The sequence below is a fragment of the Salmo salar genome, chromosome 02, assembly GCF_965601325.2.
Source record: "Salmo salar chromosome 02, fSalSal1, whole genome shotgun sequence".
NCBI classification, from domain to species: Eukaryota; Metazoa; Chordata; class Actinopteri; order Salmoniformes; family Salmonidae; genus Salmo; species Salmo salar.
The window spans coordinates 64,744,745-64,758,457 of record NC_138292.1 but is presented as its reverse complement, the minus strand read 5'-3'; the positions used below and the strand labels follow the sequence as shown (position 1 = coordinate 64,758,457).

Here is a 13,713-nt window from a genome sequence, read left to right as displayed (position 1 = left end):
CTAGAGGCAATAAACAGGTGTGTCACAGAGCAATGATTAACTTCAACCCTTCTGTCCTAATCAGACCTAACCACAATTCAGCTTTTAACTGTTAATGAGAAAAATATCCAATCAACCTTACTATATAGAACAGGTCTGAGAAGAAACAAATATCTCGTATCCTCCTCAGAAAATACATCTGTCCATGTCACTGGGTGAATGTTTGAAATTAAGCAAAAAGATAGAAAGGCAGGACACTTTAAACACTTATTTGCAGCTGATGGAAGGTTTATTGGTTTAGTGCGAAGAGGAACAGTTCACATTCAGTAAGCAAACTACATTGAAAAGGCAGATTATTAAGGCAATATACTGTATAGAGAGATGTAGAATTTGCACAAATGCTTTGCTTCATACACCTGTACTTTTCTTATAAGTCATAAGCAAACCAGCACTTAGAATTTACTGTATAAACACTAGTAGCAACTCTGCTTCAAATGTAAGTTTCCAGTTCTTGTCCTATCCCTGTGACCTCTCGAGAACTGTGGTGGGGGGGGGGGGGTCGTTGAGGTAAACCGTTTAGCCAGCAAAACCCAGCTCCATGTAAGTGACGTTGATGTCAGCTATGATCACGCCCATCACCTGCCTCAGAGCTTCCTGCCCTGCCTCGTCCAGCCCTGCCTTCTCACCCATCACTTTGCAGATGATGTTGGTGATGAGCTGGTGAGCAGCAAGAGATGTTAATGTTTAGTTTCATACTGAATAAAAGCACTTTATAAAGGATATTTTTCATTCAGCATTTTAGTCAACTAAGCATGACAGTGTCATGGTAAAACTGGAGTGAATGCAACAAATGTATGAATAGAAGGAAAAACGGATAGTTTAAGAGAGAGAAGGGAGGGAGACTGGAATCATTCATCCTCACCGTGAAGTTTTTGAGGGGAATCTTGTGCTTATTGGCGTGGGTGGTTGCCAGGGATTTGAGGGTGGCAGCGTGGTCACCTCTCGCATTCAGCAGCTCACCCAGCTTCCTAAGCACAGTGGCCCCGTGGGCAGCTACTGCCGCGTTCCCTGACAGGTCGCCCGCTGCGATGCCTGCGAACTTAGGGAACAACGTCAGGGTTTCTGGGTGCTCTGCAAACAGACTAGAGGTAAGGAGAGAGAGGAAGAGATTTGTAAGGAGAGTTCTGTGAGCCTCTACAGTACACAGACAGCATTAAAAAAAAATTACAACTCATTCCTGATTGCTATATCGACACATTGGCGTCAACCTATTTCTTAGCATTACATTCAACACAACAGTCTAGTAGTTAATGGCCAGAACCATTCTCCAGAAAATTGCTTAGCCAACTCAGTAAAGTCTGGCTCTGGTCCATGGCATTTCGTGCATCTTGCTGATGTGTCTGAGCATCAGAAAGAAAAACGTAACGCGCTGGGCCAGAGCAAAGTACAGACCAATATTGTCCACTGACCGGCTCAGAACTAGTCCTCCGTGATTGTTGTAGTCAGCCTCCACTGGCCCCCAGCACTGCAGAACCATGTCATAGTTAGCCATGATCTGAAGAAGACAGACAGGGAAACTGAGTGACATGACATACAGTACAAATCAGGGCTGGGGTCTTAACTAATAAAAAGGCATCCATTTTCAGAAGTGTCACGTTTACGCGCGCTCGTTATCGCCAGTTTATTCATTATTACGCACACCTGCTGCTAGCATCGTTACGTTTACCTGCGCCTCATGACTCACCTGGACGACATCGCCTTCCTGATTACCTCCACTATATATCTGTCACTCCCTTCGGTTCTTTCCCCAGGTGTTATTTTATTGTTTCTGTTTTATGTCTGTACGCTACTCATGTTTCGTTCCATGTTCGTTTATTTGTCTAATTCGCTGCCTGTACTTGCTTCCCGCTTATTAACGTGCACGTTACAAGCAGCTATTTATTCCCAACATGTTTCCTTTTTTTTCAATTCAAATTGACCCCAGCCCTGTTAAAAATGCTTACAGTAGGAAAGCTAATATTTTCTGTGGCAAGAAGTCAGTGGGTTAGTAATAGTCATACTGAAGCTGAGTAGAGGAACAGATTAATAATATCAGATTGAACAGGACCAATGAAACAGGGAATTATATCGTTTTTATTTACATCATACCTATTCAGTAATGCATTAATCTAATCTAACATATGGCAAATCTACTCAGCATCAGGTGGTAAGTGTTAGGTGGGTAGTAGGGGAGAGTTGAAGTAACTGACTGAAGACATTCGTCAGTGAGTCAAAGCACTCTAGAAATGAGGATACATTACATTGATTTGTTTACTGAGTTAGATAATACATGGCATGTAACATTGATAGTTGAACGTGCCAATACAGTAATAAAATATTAAATCCAGATGTTATCTATTAAAATGTTCTCTTTTCAAAGGCAACAATGTAGTAACTATGTAGTAATTAAGTCAAAGGTCATTTCCCAATAGCTTTTCATTGACCTTGTCCTCATAGGATTCTATACCCACAGGTCAAAAATGGTCAGTCCACACAGACGTCAGCCATAAAATTACAGCCCCGTCAGCTCGGCCACACGGTCTTTACTAGCTAATTGTTAGATATTAATGCACTGTTGGAGCTAGGAACATAAGCATTTCGCTACATCCGCAATAACATATGCTAAATATGTGTAGCCGACTAACAACATTTGATTTTCTACTCTGAACAAGATAGCTTGATGTAGAGGCAGCAGACTTGTTCTCTCAGGACATGTTCCAGCATCAGTGCACCATAAGTCCACCTGTTGCATTGGCTTTGCATAGCCTCTAGACCAGGGGTATTCAACTCTTACCCTACGAGGTCCGGAGCCTGCTGGTTCTGTTCTACCGTATAGTTAATTGCACCAACCTGGTGTTCCAGGTCTAAATCAGTCCCTGATTAGGAGGGGAACAATGAACAAATGCAGTGGAACTGACTTCGAGGTCCAGAGTGTAGGTTGAGAGCTCTGGACTATGGGCCTTCTGTGTACATGTATGTGTTGGTTTCTCTTCGAAGACACTGACAGTCAAGCTGATGACAGGATTTGATGTCATACAGTTCAAATAGTTTACTGAAATTAATTTTGGGTTACAATATCAGCTCACCCAAACTCTCACTCATGATTATAATACTGTAATGTGCTTTTGCAGCCTCAACACTAATGCTAGGTAAAAAACTATAAACATGGTTTTTTAAAGTGAATAAACATTTGATCCAAAAATGTATTTCTAAAGCAAGGTTATCCAACCCTCTTCCTGGAGATCTACCACACTGTGGGTTTTCAGTCCAACCCTAATTTAACACACCTGATTATACTAATTAGCTGCTCAACAAGACCTTAACTAGGCGAGTCAGATATGCTAAATTAGGGTAGGACTGAAAACCTACAGGAAGAGGGTTGGGCAGCCCTGTTCTAAAGCATGACATAGAAGCATTGATACTTTACCAGTAAAGCAGGTAAACGTCCCGTGTCAATATTTCAAACTCCAAAAAACTTTATAGTCAAACCCATCCCCAAACCATACCTTTTATACCTCCTCCTCCCTCTCACGCACTCATCCCAGACCAACCATCATTCTCTCTCTCCAACTCCACCTCTAACCCTTCTAGCCCGCCCTCCGTTAGGTTACCAAATTATGATACCATACCAGTTAGACTCCTTTCTGTCCCTCACTGCATTGTGAATTCTATTGTCTCATAGTTCATAAGAAAAGAAGGTTCCAAAATCAAGATTTCCAACAGTCTATCAAATTCTGATTAGAAATGATTTCCACAGTTGCTAAGGTAATGCTGTATTGCTACAGTTCTTCAGAACTCTAAACCGTTTACAGGCTCGGCTTAGTATGACCATTTAATAACATACATACATCTCTCAATTGTTCATAATGTGTAAGAAATGCCATTTGACTCAATCCTATGACCGTTAGTATACGACAATAGCAGTGGTGTGATACCAACAGCATTGCTTTTTTTATGACACACTCATTGTTTTGAACAGGGCGAAAGAGCATCTGTCCTTTACAAATACATTATTGGCATGGTCAAAGACAAATGCTGCCAAAAGTCAGCAAATGAGAAAAACAGTTGTTACACTGCAATGACAGAAACTTTTGAACCTAAGGCCAAACAGGATTGTGACTCTCATATGTCCATGAATAGGCTATACATTGTCACAATCTAGATTCCTTCCTCTCTCTCTCTACTTTATCTCACACCTCTGTCTCTTTTTGCCATTATCCCCATCTCTTTCTCCTCTCCAATCTTTCTCCCTCTTCAGTCACCATGTAGCTTTCTCCTCTCCTATCTTTCTCTCTCTTCAGTCACCATGTAGCTTTATAAATAACTGCTGGCAGCAGCCAGGACCACTAGACAGTTTTGCCAGAGCATTTAAGCATGGATATGTTTAGTCCCTAGCCCTTTTCCCTCCTTTACTGTGGTTCAAGTTCAGGTCAAGTTTAAACCCTGCCGGTTAAACCGACTGACGGTGTTCTTTATTTTGTTCTACTGAGCTATATGGAATTGTTTTAAGGTCACACCAAGGATCATTTAGCTATTTGATTTTGAATTTTAAGACCCCTTGAATTATCCCAAAAATATATTTTTAGCCTTACTGCTATTAGCCTATACAAACGCATTGAATAACAGATTCACTACATGGAACAACAGATAGTCCCTAAAAAATATCAAAAAGGAAGTTTGTTCTGAAGTGTCTCTCCTATATCTATTCTCAAACAATTGTAGGCTTAGGGTTTTACCATTTCTGCCACCTGGTGACATTTTGCAGATACAACAGCATCCATCCACAAAAGGCCTTGTAGTCCACCTCTAGAATGTTTCGAAGGCTGGAATTTCCTCACTAGTTTTCTAAATTATTTTTGTTTTTCATGCCGATAGGCTAAATGTCATGAAATGGTTGGAACAGACAAATTCTGCAACAAACTCTAGGCCAATGCCATGAGCTATACTTAGATGGGAAAAATATATATTGGGGACAAAGACACGTTGGTCGTAGTCTTGACCAATTGTTTGGTTTATTGCTAGAATTATATAATGCTGGATACTTTGTGACCGCACCTTGTCTTGTTAACACCTTGTGTTAACTCGCTCTGTTCTCCTGACAAAGAATGTGATTGGACAATGTCTGACATAGAATTGGTGCGCGCACTTGTCAATCATTTAACCGGCCGCTAGATGTCCAATGTTATTCGCTAAGGGGGAGACGCATTCACATTTCATTGGTCAAAATAACATGTAATCACTTCACCCGGAAGTAATGGAGAAGCGTTTCATAGTTTAGGTAAGCGTGAATAGTTGTTGTAATTTCATAGCTAACGTTTTATTATATATATATATTTAATATATCAATGCTGTGGACGTATAATGCTTATGTTTAGTTAACAACCCGATTTTGAAGTTGGTCTTTCAGAATAATGCAAACTTTGAAAGGAGTCAGACACTTGACATCAGCTACCATGAAACAAGCAGGTAAGAATGAATCCTTTCTTGATCATCAGAACTTATGGGAGCTGTCTTGACATGAACTTAGTGAACTCATTAGTGTGTTGTTTGTTGAGCTTCTTATAACACTTCCTCATGCACTATTACTGATTGTCGTGTCATGTTAAATGCTTAGTAATGCGTCTTAACAGTAATTGCCCTTCAGTGTCAGAGTTCAGTATGCCAGTGCCATGGGGAGAGATAAGGGGCAAGGTCTGGGGTCCTGACCATGGTCGACCAATACTCTGCCTGCACGGCTGGGCAGACAACTGTGGCACTTTCAACACTCTCATTCCACTGCTGCCAAAAGGTGTGTATGCTGTCTGCCTGCTAGATCAGCACAGAGAATTCTACAATAGATTCATGAGAACTTGTCAATGGAATTGGAAGGACATTCAGTTGCATAGTTGTTCAGTACGGAGTGAGTCAGGCTCTTACGGTCTCTCTCTCTCTCTCTCTCTCTCTCTCTCTATATATATCTATATATATATATATATATATATATATATATATATATACACACACACACACACACACACACACACACACACACACACACACACACACACACAGAGTGGAAGTATGTAGCTGTGGATATGGCTGGCCATGGCCTCTCCTCCCATAGACCTCCTGGAGTCTTCTACAGCTTTCCTGCTTATGTGGCCGACATACAGCGAGTCATTGGAGGTATTAATTATTATTGAAATTAATTTAGTGGATGCATATATTTGTCCTATTTCACACATGCACAAGTGTGTATTAATACATATGTGTGAATGGGAAATGTGTTTTTTGCATATCCCACTCTCTCTGAGACACCCTCTGAGAATGGGGTCACGGCCAGTGTCTTCCTGGGGGCGACCCTGGAGCAATTAGGGTTAAGTGCCGACCTTTTGGTTACTGGCCCAATGCTCAAACCGCTAGGCTACCTGCTGGTTTGAGCGTATTCAGACCAGTGTGATCTTTGCTCCAGTAAGAGCTGAAAAGCAATGATTGAAAGTAAAGTGAAGTTAGACACAGCTATATGAGGTTTCCTCATTCTTTCTCTCCTCGGTAGGTGTAATTTAAAGTATGAAGCTACATTTAGCAGATTATCTATCTATCTATCTATCTATCTATCTATCTATCTATCTATCTATCTATCTATCTATCTATCTATCTATCTATCTATCTATCTATCTATCTATCTATCTATCTATCTATCTATCTATCTATCTATCTATCTATCTACTATCTATCTATCTATCTAATCCATTGAAATGGTTTGCAGCTCTCCAATGGAAGAGATTCTCTATTATCGGACACAGTATGGGTGAGTGACTGTTCATCTTCATGTTAATCTCTCTTCCACTCATTGTGTTCTGATCTGACATTGTTGTTTTCCTGTCTGTACAGACATCTGATCATGTGCTCTCCATTGTACAGGTGGCAATGTAGCTGGAATGGTAAGCATCTTAAAAAAAGAAGCATGTTAATGCTGTTTCATATCTGTGTGTCTCTTCGCAATTAACAATATCCAGAGACAGTACCTGTGTATGGTGTGTATGTAACCATGTCTTGTTGTCTTTGTCCAGTTCAGTGCCCTGTATCCAGAGATGGTGGAGTCAGTGGTTCTCCTGGACTCCTATGGATTCTTACCCACAGACGCGGTACTGAAACACTCACCACTCTTTTATCATTTGGACATCCACATTTTATAATGTCTCTCTACCATTGTGTCTCTTACCCTAGAAAGAATTGCATACTGTGATAAGACAGGGATTTGAAGGAATGCTTGAGTTTGAGAAGAAGAAAGATGAGAAGAAAGAGAAGGTTTACACCTATGAGAACGCATTGATGAGGTAAGACCACACTTCCTTGTTTTACAATGACACTTCTGTTATGTTGGGCTGTCTGGCCATAATCTCTCTCCTCTGATAATCATAGTCATTGCGTCACTCCTATGATGTGTTAATCACTTCCAGGCTTTTGGCAGCAAACCCCTCTCTCTCGGAGCAGTCAGCCCACATTCTTCTAGAACGAGGACTCGCTCAGGTTGAAGGAGGTAAAATAATAATTCTCTCTCTCTCTCTCTCTCTCTCTCCCCCTATCTCACATTGTCACATTTTTTTTCTCTTTTCACTTTGTTTGTCCTTCTTGTCATCTTTCGTACTCATATCATTGTAATATAATAGTAATCCTAATGCTTTCTATTTTTATTTCATAGGGGTGGTGTTCACCCGAGACTTTAGAATCAATCTGGTAAGACTCATCTTTTTGTGTCAATAGTCCTCATAAAAAAAGAGGTACTTGAGTTGATTTGTATATTTGATCTGTTTTATAGGAATGCTAATGTGTTCTGTTTCAGAAAAACGTTGTGCGTGTCAGCCTGGAGCAGAGTCTAGAGTTACAGTCCAGGATACAGGCCAGAGTTCTAGTAGTACTGTAGGACACTCTCCCATCATTACACTATTTCACAATTATTACAGGATTATTACACAGTTTCTATTGTAAACTACACTTCACCATACCGTCAATCACCATTTTTTTTTACTGCTAATATGTTTTACTTGAAGATCTCTCTAATTCTCCTGATAGGGCGGAGGAGGGGTTTGAGAAGATGTTTTCTGAACCACAACAGAAGACATTTACCTCAACGCTACTTCAAGGGTATAAAGACCAAAGCGTGAGTATACTTACGTATACACCTGTTTACAAAGAAACAATGTCCTACTCACATTTTAATGTCACTTTTTATGGTTGCGACTGAAACATTTTAGCAGAATATTTGTATGTTGTTACTACAGTCATATTGTGCTCTGCTCCTTGCAGCTACAGTACTGTATAGATAACTAATCAGAGACAGTGGTAAAAGCTCAGCATCACAGAGAGACAGTAAGAATAGTTTTAGCTGCAAACACTGACCTACATACTGGCACTCACATTGGTCAAATGCAGGGTTTTTGAGAAGGAATAGTTTATATGTATTTGTTTTCAATCTCTCTCTCTTCCCCTCTCTCTATCTCTCTCTTCCCCTCTCTCTGTCTGTGTCTCTCTCTTCCCTTCTCTCTGTCTGTGTCTCTCTCTCTGTCTGTCTCTCAGGGCATGGTGGTTGACGTACCTGGTGATCATCATGTCCACCTGAACACCCCTGAGACTGTGGCCCAAATCGTCACTGACTTCCTCCAGGAAGAAGCTCCTTCACACAGCACTGCAGAGGTTACACAGGCAGCCAAGTTATAATCCCCCGCCCCTCCCCCACTGTGTTAGTTAGTATTTAGAACTCTCAAATACATGCAGTGTGCCTGTAGCCTTCCTGGTGCCTTCCATCCATTCATAATATGAGCAGTATCGAAGGTAGACTCAGCGATATGATGCAGAAAGTAAATCATTCCTGGTGAACTCGTGAACTGAACTGTGTGTGACTGTGTGAGAGCGAAGTCTTGCATCTCGCTCATCTCAATATCTGTGGTGCTGCCCGTGGCAACGTCATTCTGCTGAATCTACCCATAATATGAGACTGGATCAGTTTACAAACCTGTAGACACAGAATATATTGCTACTTGTGCAAATAGACAACTGTTACATAAACAGATATTTAAAGACTTTGAAACCCTAATATTTATTATATTGTGCTGTATCTAAAACACACCATTACTTTTTAACGGTAGTCTGTCGAGCTAGAATACTTGATATTTACCAGTTGCTGTATGTCATGTCTTTTTAGATCTGGGCTGTTTAGAACTGGCATGTTTTCTCCCAACTGATGACACGGTGATGCCTTACAGTGCCTTGCTACTGGTCAGAACCTATTGAAATGCATTCATATTTTAATAAATCACACATTTTTATAAAAAAAATATTGTGTAGGGTTCGGGTTCAAACCAATCAGATGCAAACCTACATGTCCACTTCCTGGATGTGGCCCAATGAGAAGTGGATTAGAGGTTGATCTATCAAGCTTATCTTTCCTTCATATGGTCCTAGAGCTGAGTAACAATCATTCAACTAATTGGATAAAGGCTTCTTCCTGGTACAGTTTGACAATAAATAAGTTATCCTTCCTGCTCTTCAGTCTTATTTTAGTCATTGTCTCAGATAAAAGTCATTGTCTCAGACGTCAAGAGAAAAAAACATGACATGTTTTGCGTTGTAGATGAGCACTCTCCCTATAAGGAAAGCATATTGCTTCCGCCTGAGTGACTGATATGAAGGAGAACATTACCCTCTTACTCTGTGATGGTTTGTGCGTTAAATGGACTGGAATCGATTTCATGCAGAGGATGGAGGAGGCGACCGGAGACATCTGAAGTGTCCTGGCCCAAAAAAACACCACAATAACCATTGCATAACATCCGCCTCCACCCATCACTAGGGCTGTTGTCATAGCAATGCCCCCCCTCCTCCCCTCCCTTTGAATGTGACGTCAGAACCCAGAGCAGTATGATGAACCTCTCTGTCGTCTGTACAGAGAGATCACCTTGGATTATATTATACCATCCAGCTGATGGTTGTGCTGCATTAGACCAATACATCATCTGATTAGTGACTCCATTGCTCCTCCATTTTACACAACCACCATATTCAGAGGAAGGCAGGCACAGCAGAGACTACAGGTATGTGCCGAAACCTGCTAGCTACTGTGGGGTGATATTTTTTGTCATGATCATGTGCAGTTACTCTAGCAGCTAATGTGTGCAATCAGTTACAGTGGACATAATCTATTGATACAGTAAAAGGATGGCGAAGCATGTTAGAGTATTTGAATGGCAATCGCCTGCCACAACTAATATACCTTAACACAGAGGACCATTTTATAGGCTATTTTGATAGGGCAGATGCTTGCACATAGTATTTGACTTGAGATTGTGAGTATGTAGTATGTTTACAGGTAAAGCTGCACCATGTGTACAATAAGTAGATTGTGTTTGGTATTTCATCATCAGCTCACAATCTAATGTCTCCCTCCTCCTGTACCGCTCCGTAACAGTACCATGTCCTGGATGTTCCTGGACTGGTTCGTCCCCGTCTACCTGCTGGTGTCGGTCCTGGTGCTGGCCGGCTTCGGAGCCTGTCTCTACTTCCTCGAGCCAGGGCTTCAGGACGCACACAAGTGGAGCAACAAGACTGTGAAGCACCATCCGCTGGTGGTCAGCTTGAACAGCAAAGACGAAGATAGCAATGCCCTCATATGATATGACCACACACACTACAGGAAGGACAGAGGCTGACCAATGGAGTGGGACTGGGACTGGAGGACCGCAGGATGGTAGACAGACAGACACCTCCTGAGAGGTTTGGGACGTGAGAGGCCTGACTGGGAAGAAACAGCATTGAGAGGAAGGCACTGTGGTCAGGTGGTGTCACCCTTTGAAATGTGAAATAACATTTTCATAGAGAGGGGAAACAAAAATGAGGTCATTTGAACAAAGTGATAGTTCCTGTTTTCATGTTCATATTTGTGCCATTTCATGATTGTGCCAATTTTTGCATATATTTTGTAACCAGACATTCACTACATTTATCATGATGTTTAAGTATCGTAGTGCATTTGAAGCTGACTAATAAAGTGCAATAAATTACTAAATGTTGAAACCCAAAATCAGTTTTCTGAAAATGTCAATATGCCAGCTGCTATCAAGATGTCTCTTGTTTGGAAGTATTTGTAAAGGTGTTTGAATGAAACTGTACATTGCTTTCAGTAATGATATCAGTTATGTGCCAAATAGATTCATGATTAAATTGTTAAAGATGCCAAAATAATCCATTCAGAGGTCGATCCTAAGAAAACATTTGTATTTTATTCTCATCACACTGTCCTTTTTTACTCAAGGGTGGTGGAAAAAAGTATGTATGTATCATTGTACACTTTTGACCATGTTACCATAATTATATATTCATAAGAAATAACAAAATAAATGGTTTTATCACCACTTGAATACCCAGTGTTATGCACTAATTCTCAGCCCTGAAAAAAGAAAAACACAAAAAGATGAACATTTTTCAAAGATTTGTTTCAAGATTCTCCACCGGGAAGCATTGTAGTCGTTTACCCACAGACACATTTATGTTTCCCATAGACAAACAAAATGAGGAGGGTGGGAGTGGGTGAGTGAAACAGTGCAGCTTTAGATGAGAGGAATGGGGAGAATGTAACTTTGGTACACACAACTTCCAGCTGTTCTCCCTCTCTCTCTCTCTCTCTCTCTCTCTCTCTCTCTCTCTCTCTCTCTCTCTCTCTCTCTCTCTCTCTCTCTCTCTCTCTCTCTCTCACTGTCTCTCACTTGTTTTCTCTCTTACTCCATGTCAACAACCCAGATAGAGCCTATCGCATACACTCAGGTCAGTGCTTGTTTAATTGTATACTCATCTTTATGTTTATTTTTAGTTGATCAGGCTTGCAGTCTTCTGTAATGCAATGTAATGCAGATGACTATTTGAGTATGCAAGTTTTCTGCTATGCTTTTTACATGAAAGTTATGTTTCTTACAGACTTACTGCCAAATGTACAATAAAATATATAAACATAACATTTTTTTAAATTAACGTAAAATGTAATTCTCCCATTTACCTTCTCTCACTCCCTACTCATGAAAACTGCCAGGCTTTGCAGATATTCATAATTTCTCTTTGCAATGAGTTTTGATAACCAACTTGCAACTTGCACCCCCAAACAACCCAAAAAACACCTACTAGTCCCATCGCCCCTTCCTCTCCAGCTCTCACCTATTGTCACTAAGAAACCCATCCAGATCTCCTCCTTTGACGGCCAGGGACTCCATCTTCATTCAGAGAGGACTCTTGGCAACAGAAGGACAACACATCCTATTCTAAAGCTCAAACCTGGTGTCTCTCCGACACTTCCTACTCCGAAGGTCAGGCTAGGCCCATCCCCAACACTTCCTACTCCAAAGCCTATTTGGAAAGTTCCTATTCCAAATCCTAGCATCTCTCCAAAAGTTTCTATTCCAAATCCTAGTGTTTCGCCACCACTTATCATTACAAACCCAGACCTCTCTCCAAGCCTTTCCATCCCAAAGATCCGGCTTGGCCCATCTCCAAAACTGTACTGTCAAACAATGCCATTGGAGAGCCAAGGCACAAAACAGACCTCCCCGGTGGCCAAAGAAAGATGGGCCCGTTCAATCCCTATCTCTAGTACTAGAGGTCAGGCTGAGCATCGTAACCAGTGTTCCCCTAAACCAGCAACCCATGACATACTTGACCAAGAGGTTCTGATGGACTTTGTAACACGTTCTGGGTTGATGAAACCTGTACCAACATCTTATTCTAGAGGTGTAGGCACACCGCCTGATACGTACACCCATTCCTCTCCACAATCTCAACAGCCAGGGGCCTACAGGACAAAAGGCATGAAGTCTCAGGACCCGAACTTGTTGCAGGCCAGGCTCAGACTAAGGAAAACTGGAATGATAACAAAATCCAGTCCTGGGTTTCTTCTAGGTAAGGATGGCATTTCCAAGCAAAAGGTTGCTGACACAATATCTGAACCAAGACCAAATGACCTGGTAACCCCATCAGGTACTGCTCTGTCAGGAGGTGTGGCAGCCAGACAAAATGTTGTCTCAACGAGGAAAGTCCCAATTATTGTTGAGAATGATTCTCAATCAATTAATTTTCAGTTTAACTCAAAGAGGGGTGGACAGGGTTCCCAATGTGGCCTTGCTTCACCAAAAACATTAAAACACATTGGACATCTTCAGAAGGGACTTCAGTCTCAGGCTGCCAGCGTATATGCTGGTCGACTACCTTCCAGTCAAAAGGAATACTGTAAAAGTGCTTCTCCTCCTATGCCTCCCAAGACACCATCTTGGAAAGAACACCTAAGTCGATCAACATCTGCAGCAGTTACAGAACTCAAAAGAAGCAGCTATGACCTCAACCCTTGGGCAAAGAAGGGAGCAACATTCATAAAGGACTTTACCACCAAAGAGTCTCATCTGGAAGAGTCTACAAAGACAATCTTAGATGCTGCATCTCAACCTTTAGCACAAGCCAGCCCTAGTAGAAAATACAAGAACCTCCAAAGACCCAAATTCTGGACTAGACCTCAGTGTCAAAGTCTACCGACCGATACACAAACCATTGAGAGGAAACGGAATCAATCTAACCAGTCAAATAGCAGCATTTTGATGGGTAGGTGTCTTTTAGAAGTCAGTCAGAAACAGGAAGCCCTTCAGTCTGGGGTGAAAAGGTCAAACAGCGACAACTCCCAGA

At 41.4% G+C, this 13,713-nt stretch overlaps 2 protein-coding genes across 4 annotated transcripts; one reads left to right on the top strand and one right to left on the bottom strand.

Annotated features, from left to right (window-relative positions):
• Positions 1-252: 252 nt before the first annotated feature.
• mb (myoglobin) lies at positions 253-3,503 on the bottom strand. The gene is given in 4 exon segments (NM_001140642.2): positions 253-508; positions 979-1,121; positions 1,449-1,534; positions 3,446-3,503. Coding segments are annotated over 3 exon segments (282 nt in total). The 5' UTR covers positions 1,532-1,534; positions 3,446-3,503; the 3' UTR covers positions 253-452.
• Positions 3,504-5,210: 1,707 nt separating this feature from the next.
• Positions 5,211-9,543, top strand: serhl (serine hydrolase like). Of its 3 annotated transcripts, XM_014130670.3 has the most exons (13): positions 5,211-5,296; positions 5,414-5,484; positions 5,663-5,806; positions 6,070-6,183; positions 6,767-6,808; positions 6,922-6,941; positions 7,071-7,145; positions 7,228-7,337; positions 7,461-7,540; positions 7,703-7,737; positions 7,844-7,920; positions 8,074-8,161; positions 8,578-9,543. In XM_014130670.3, the coding sequence occupies exons 2-13, from the start codon at positions 5,430-5,432 to the stop codon at positions 8,716-8,718; spliced, it is 981 nt and encodes a 326-aa protein (XP_013986145.3). In that variant the 5' UTR covers positions 5,211-5,296; positions 5,414-5,429; the 3' UTR covers positions 8,719-9,543. The 3 variants fall into 3 exon arrangements, with proteins under 3 accessions (XP_013986145.3, XP_045563485.2, XP_082822021.1); XM_045707529.2 differs by having other exon boundaries at positions 5,254-5,484; XM_082965895.1 differs by lacking the exon at positions 5,211-5,296 and having other exon boundaries at positions 5,302-5,484; positions 5,649-5,806.
• The last annotated feature ends 4,170 nt before the right edge of the window (positions 9,544-13,713 follow it).

Coding starts and splice junctions, on each gene's coding strand:
- serhl (XM_014130670.3), top strand. CDS start 5,430: ATGCAAACTTTGAAAGGAGTCAGACACTTGACATCAGCTACCATGAAA. Junction 5,485..5,662: donor AGCTACCATGAAACAAGCAG/GTAAGAATGAAT, acceptor ATTGCCCTTCAG/TGTCAGAGTTCAGTATGCCA. Junction 6,184..6,766: donor CATACAGCGAGTCATTGGAG/GTATTAATTATT, acceptor AATGGTTTGCAG/CTCTCCAATGGAAGAGATTC.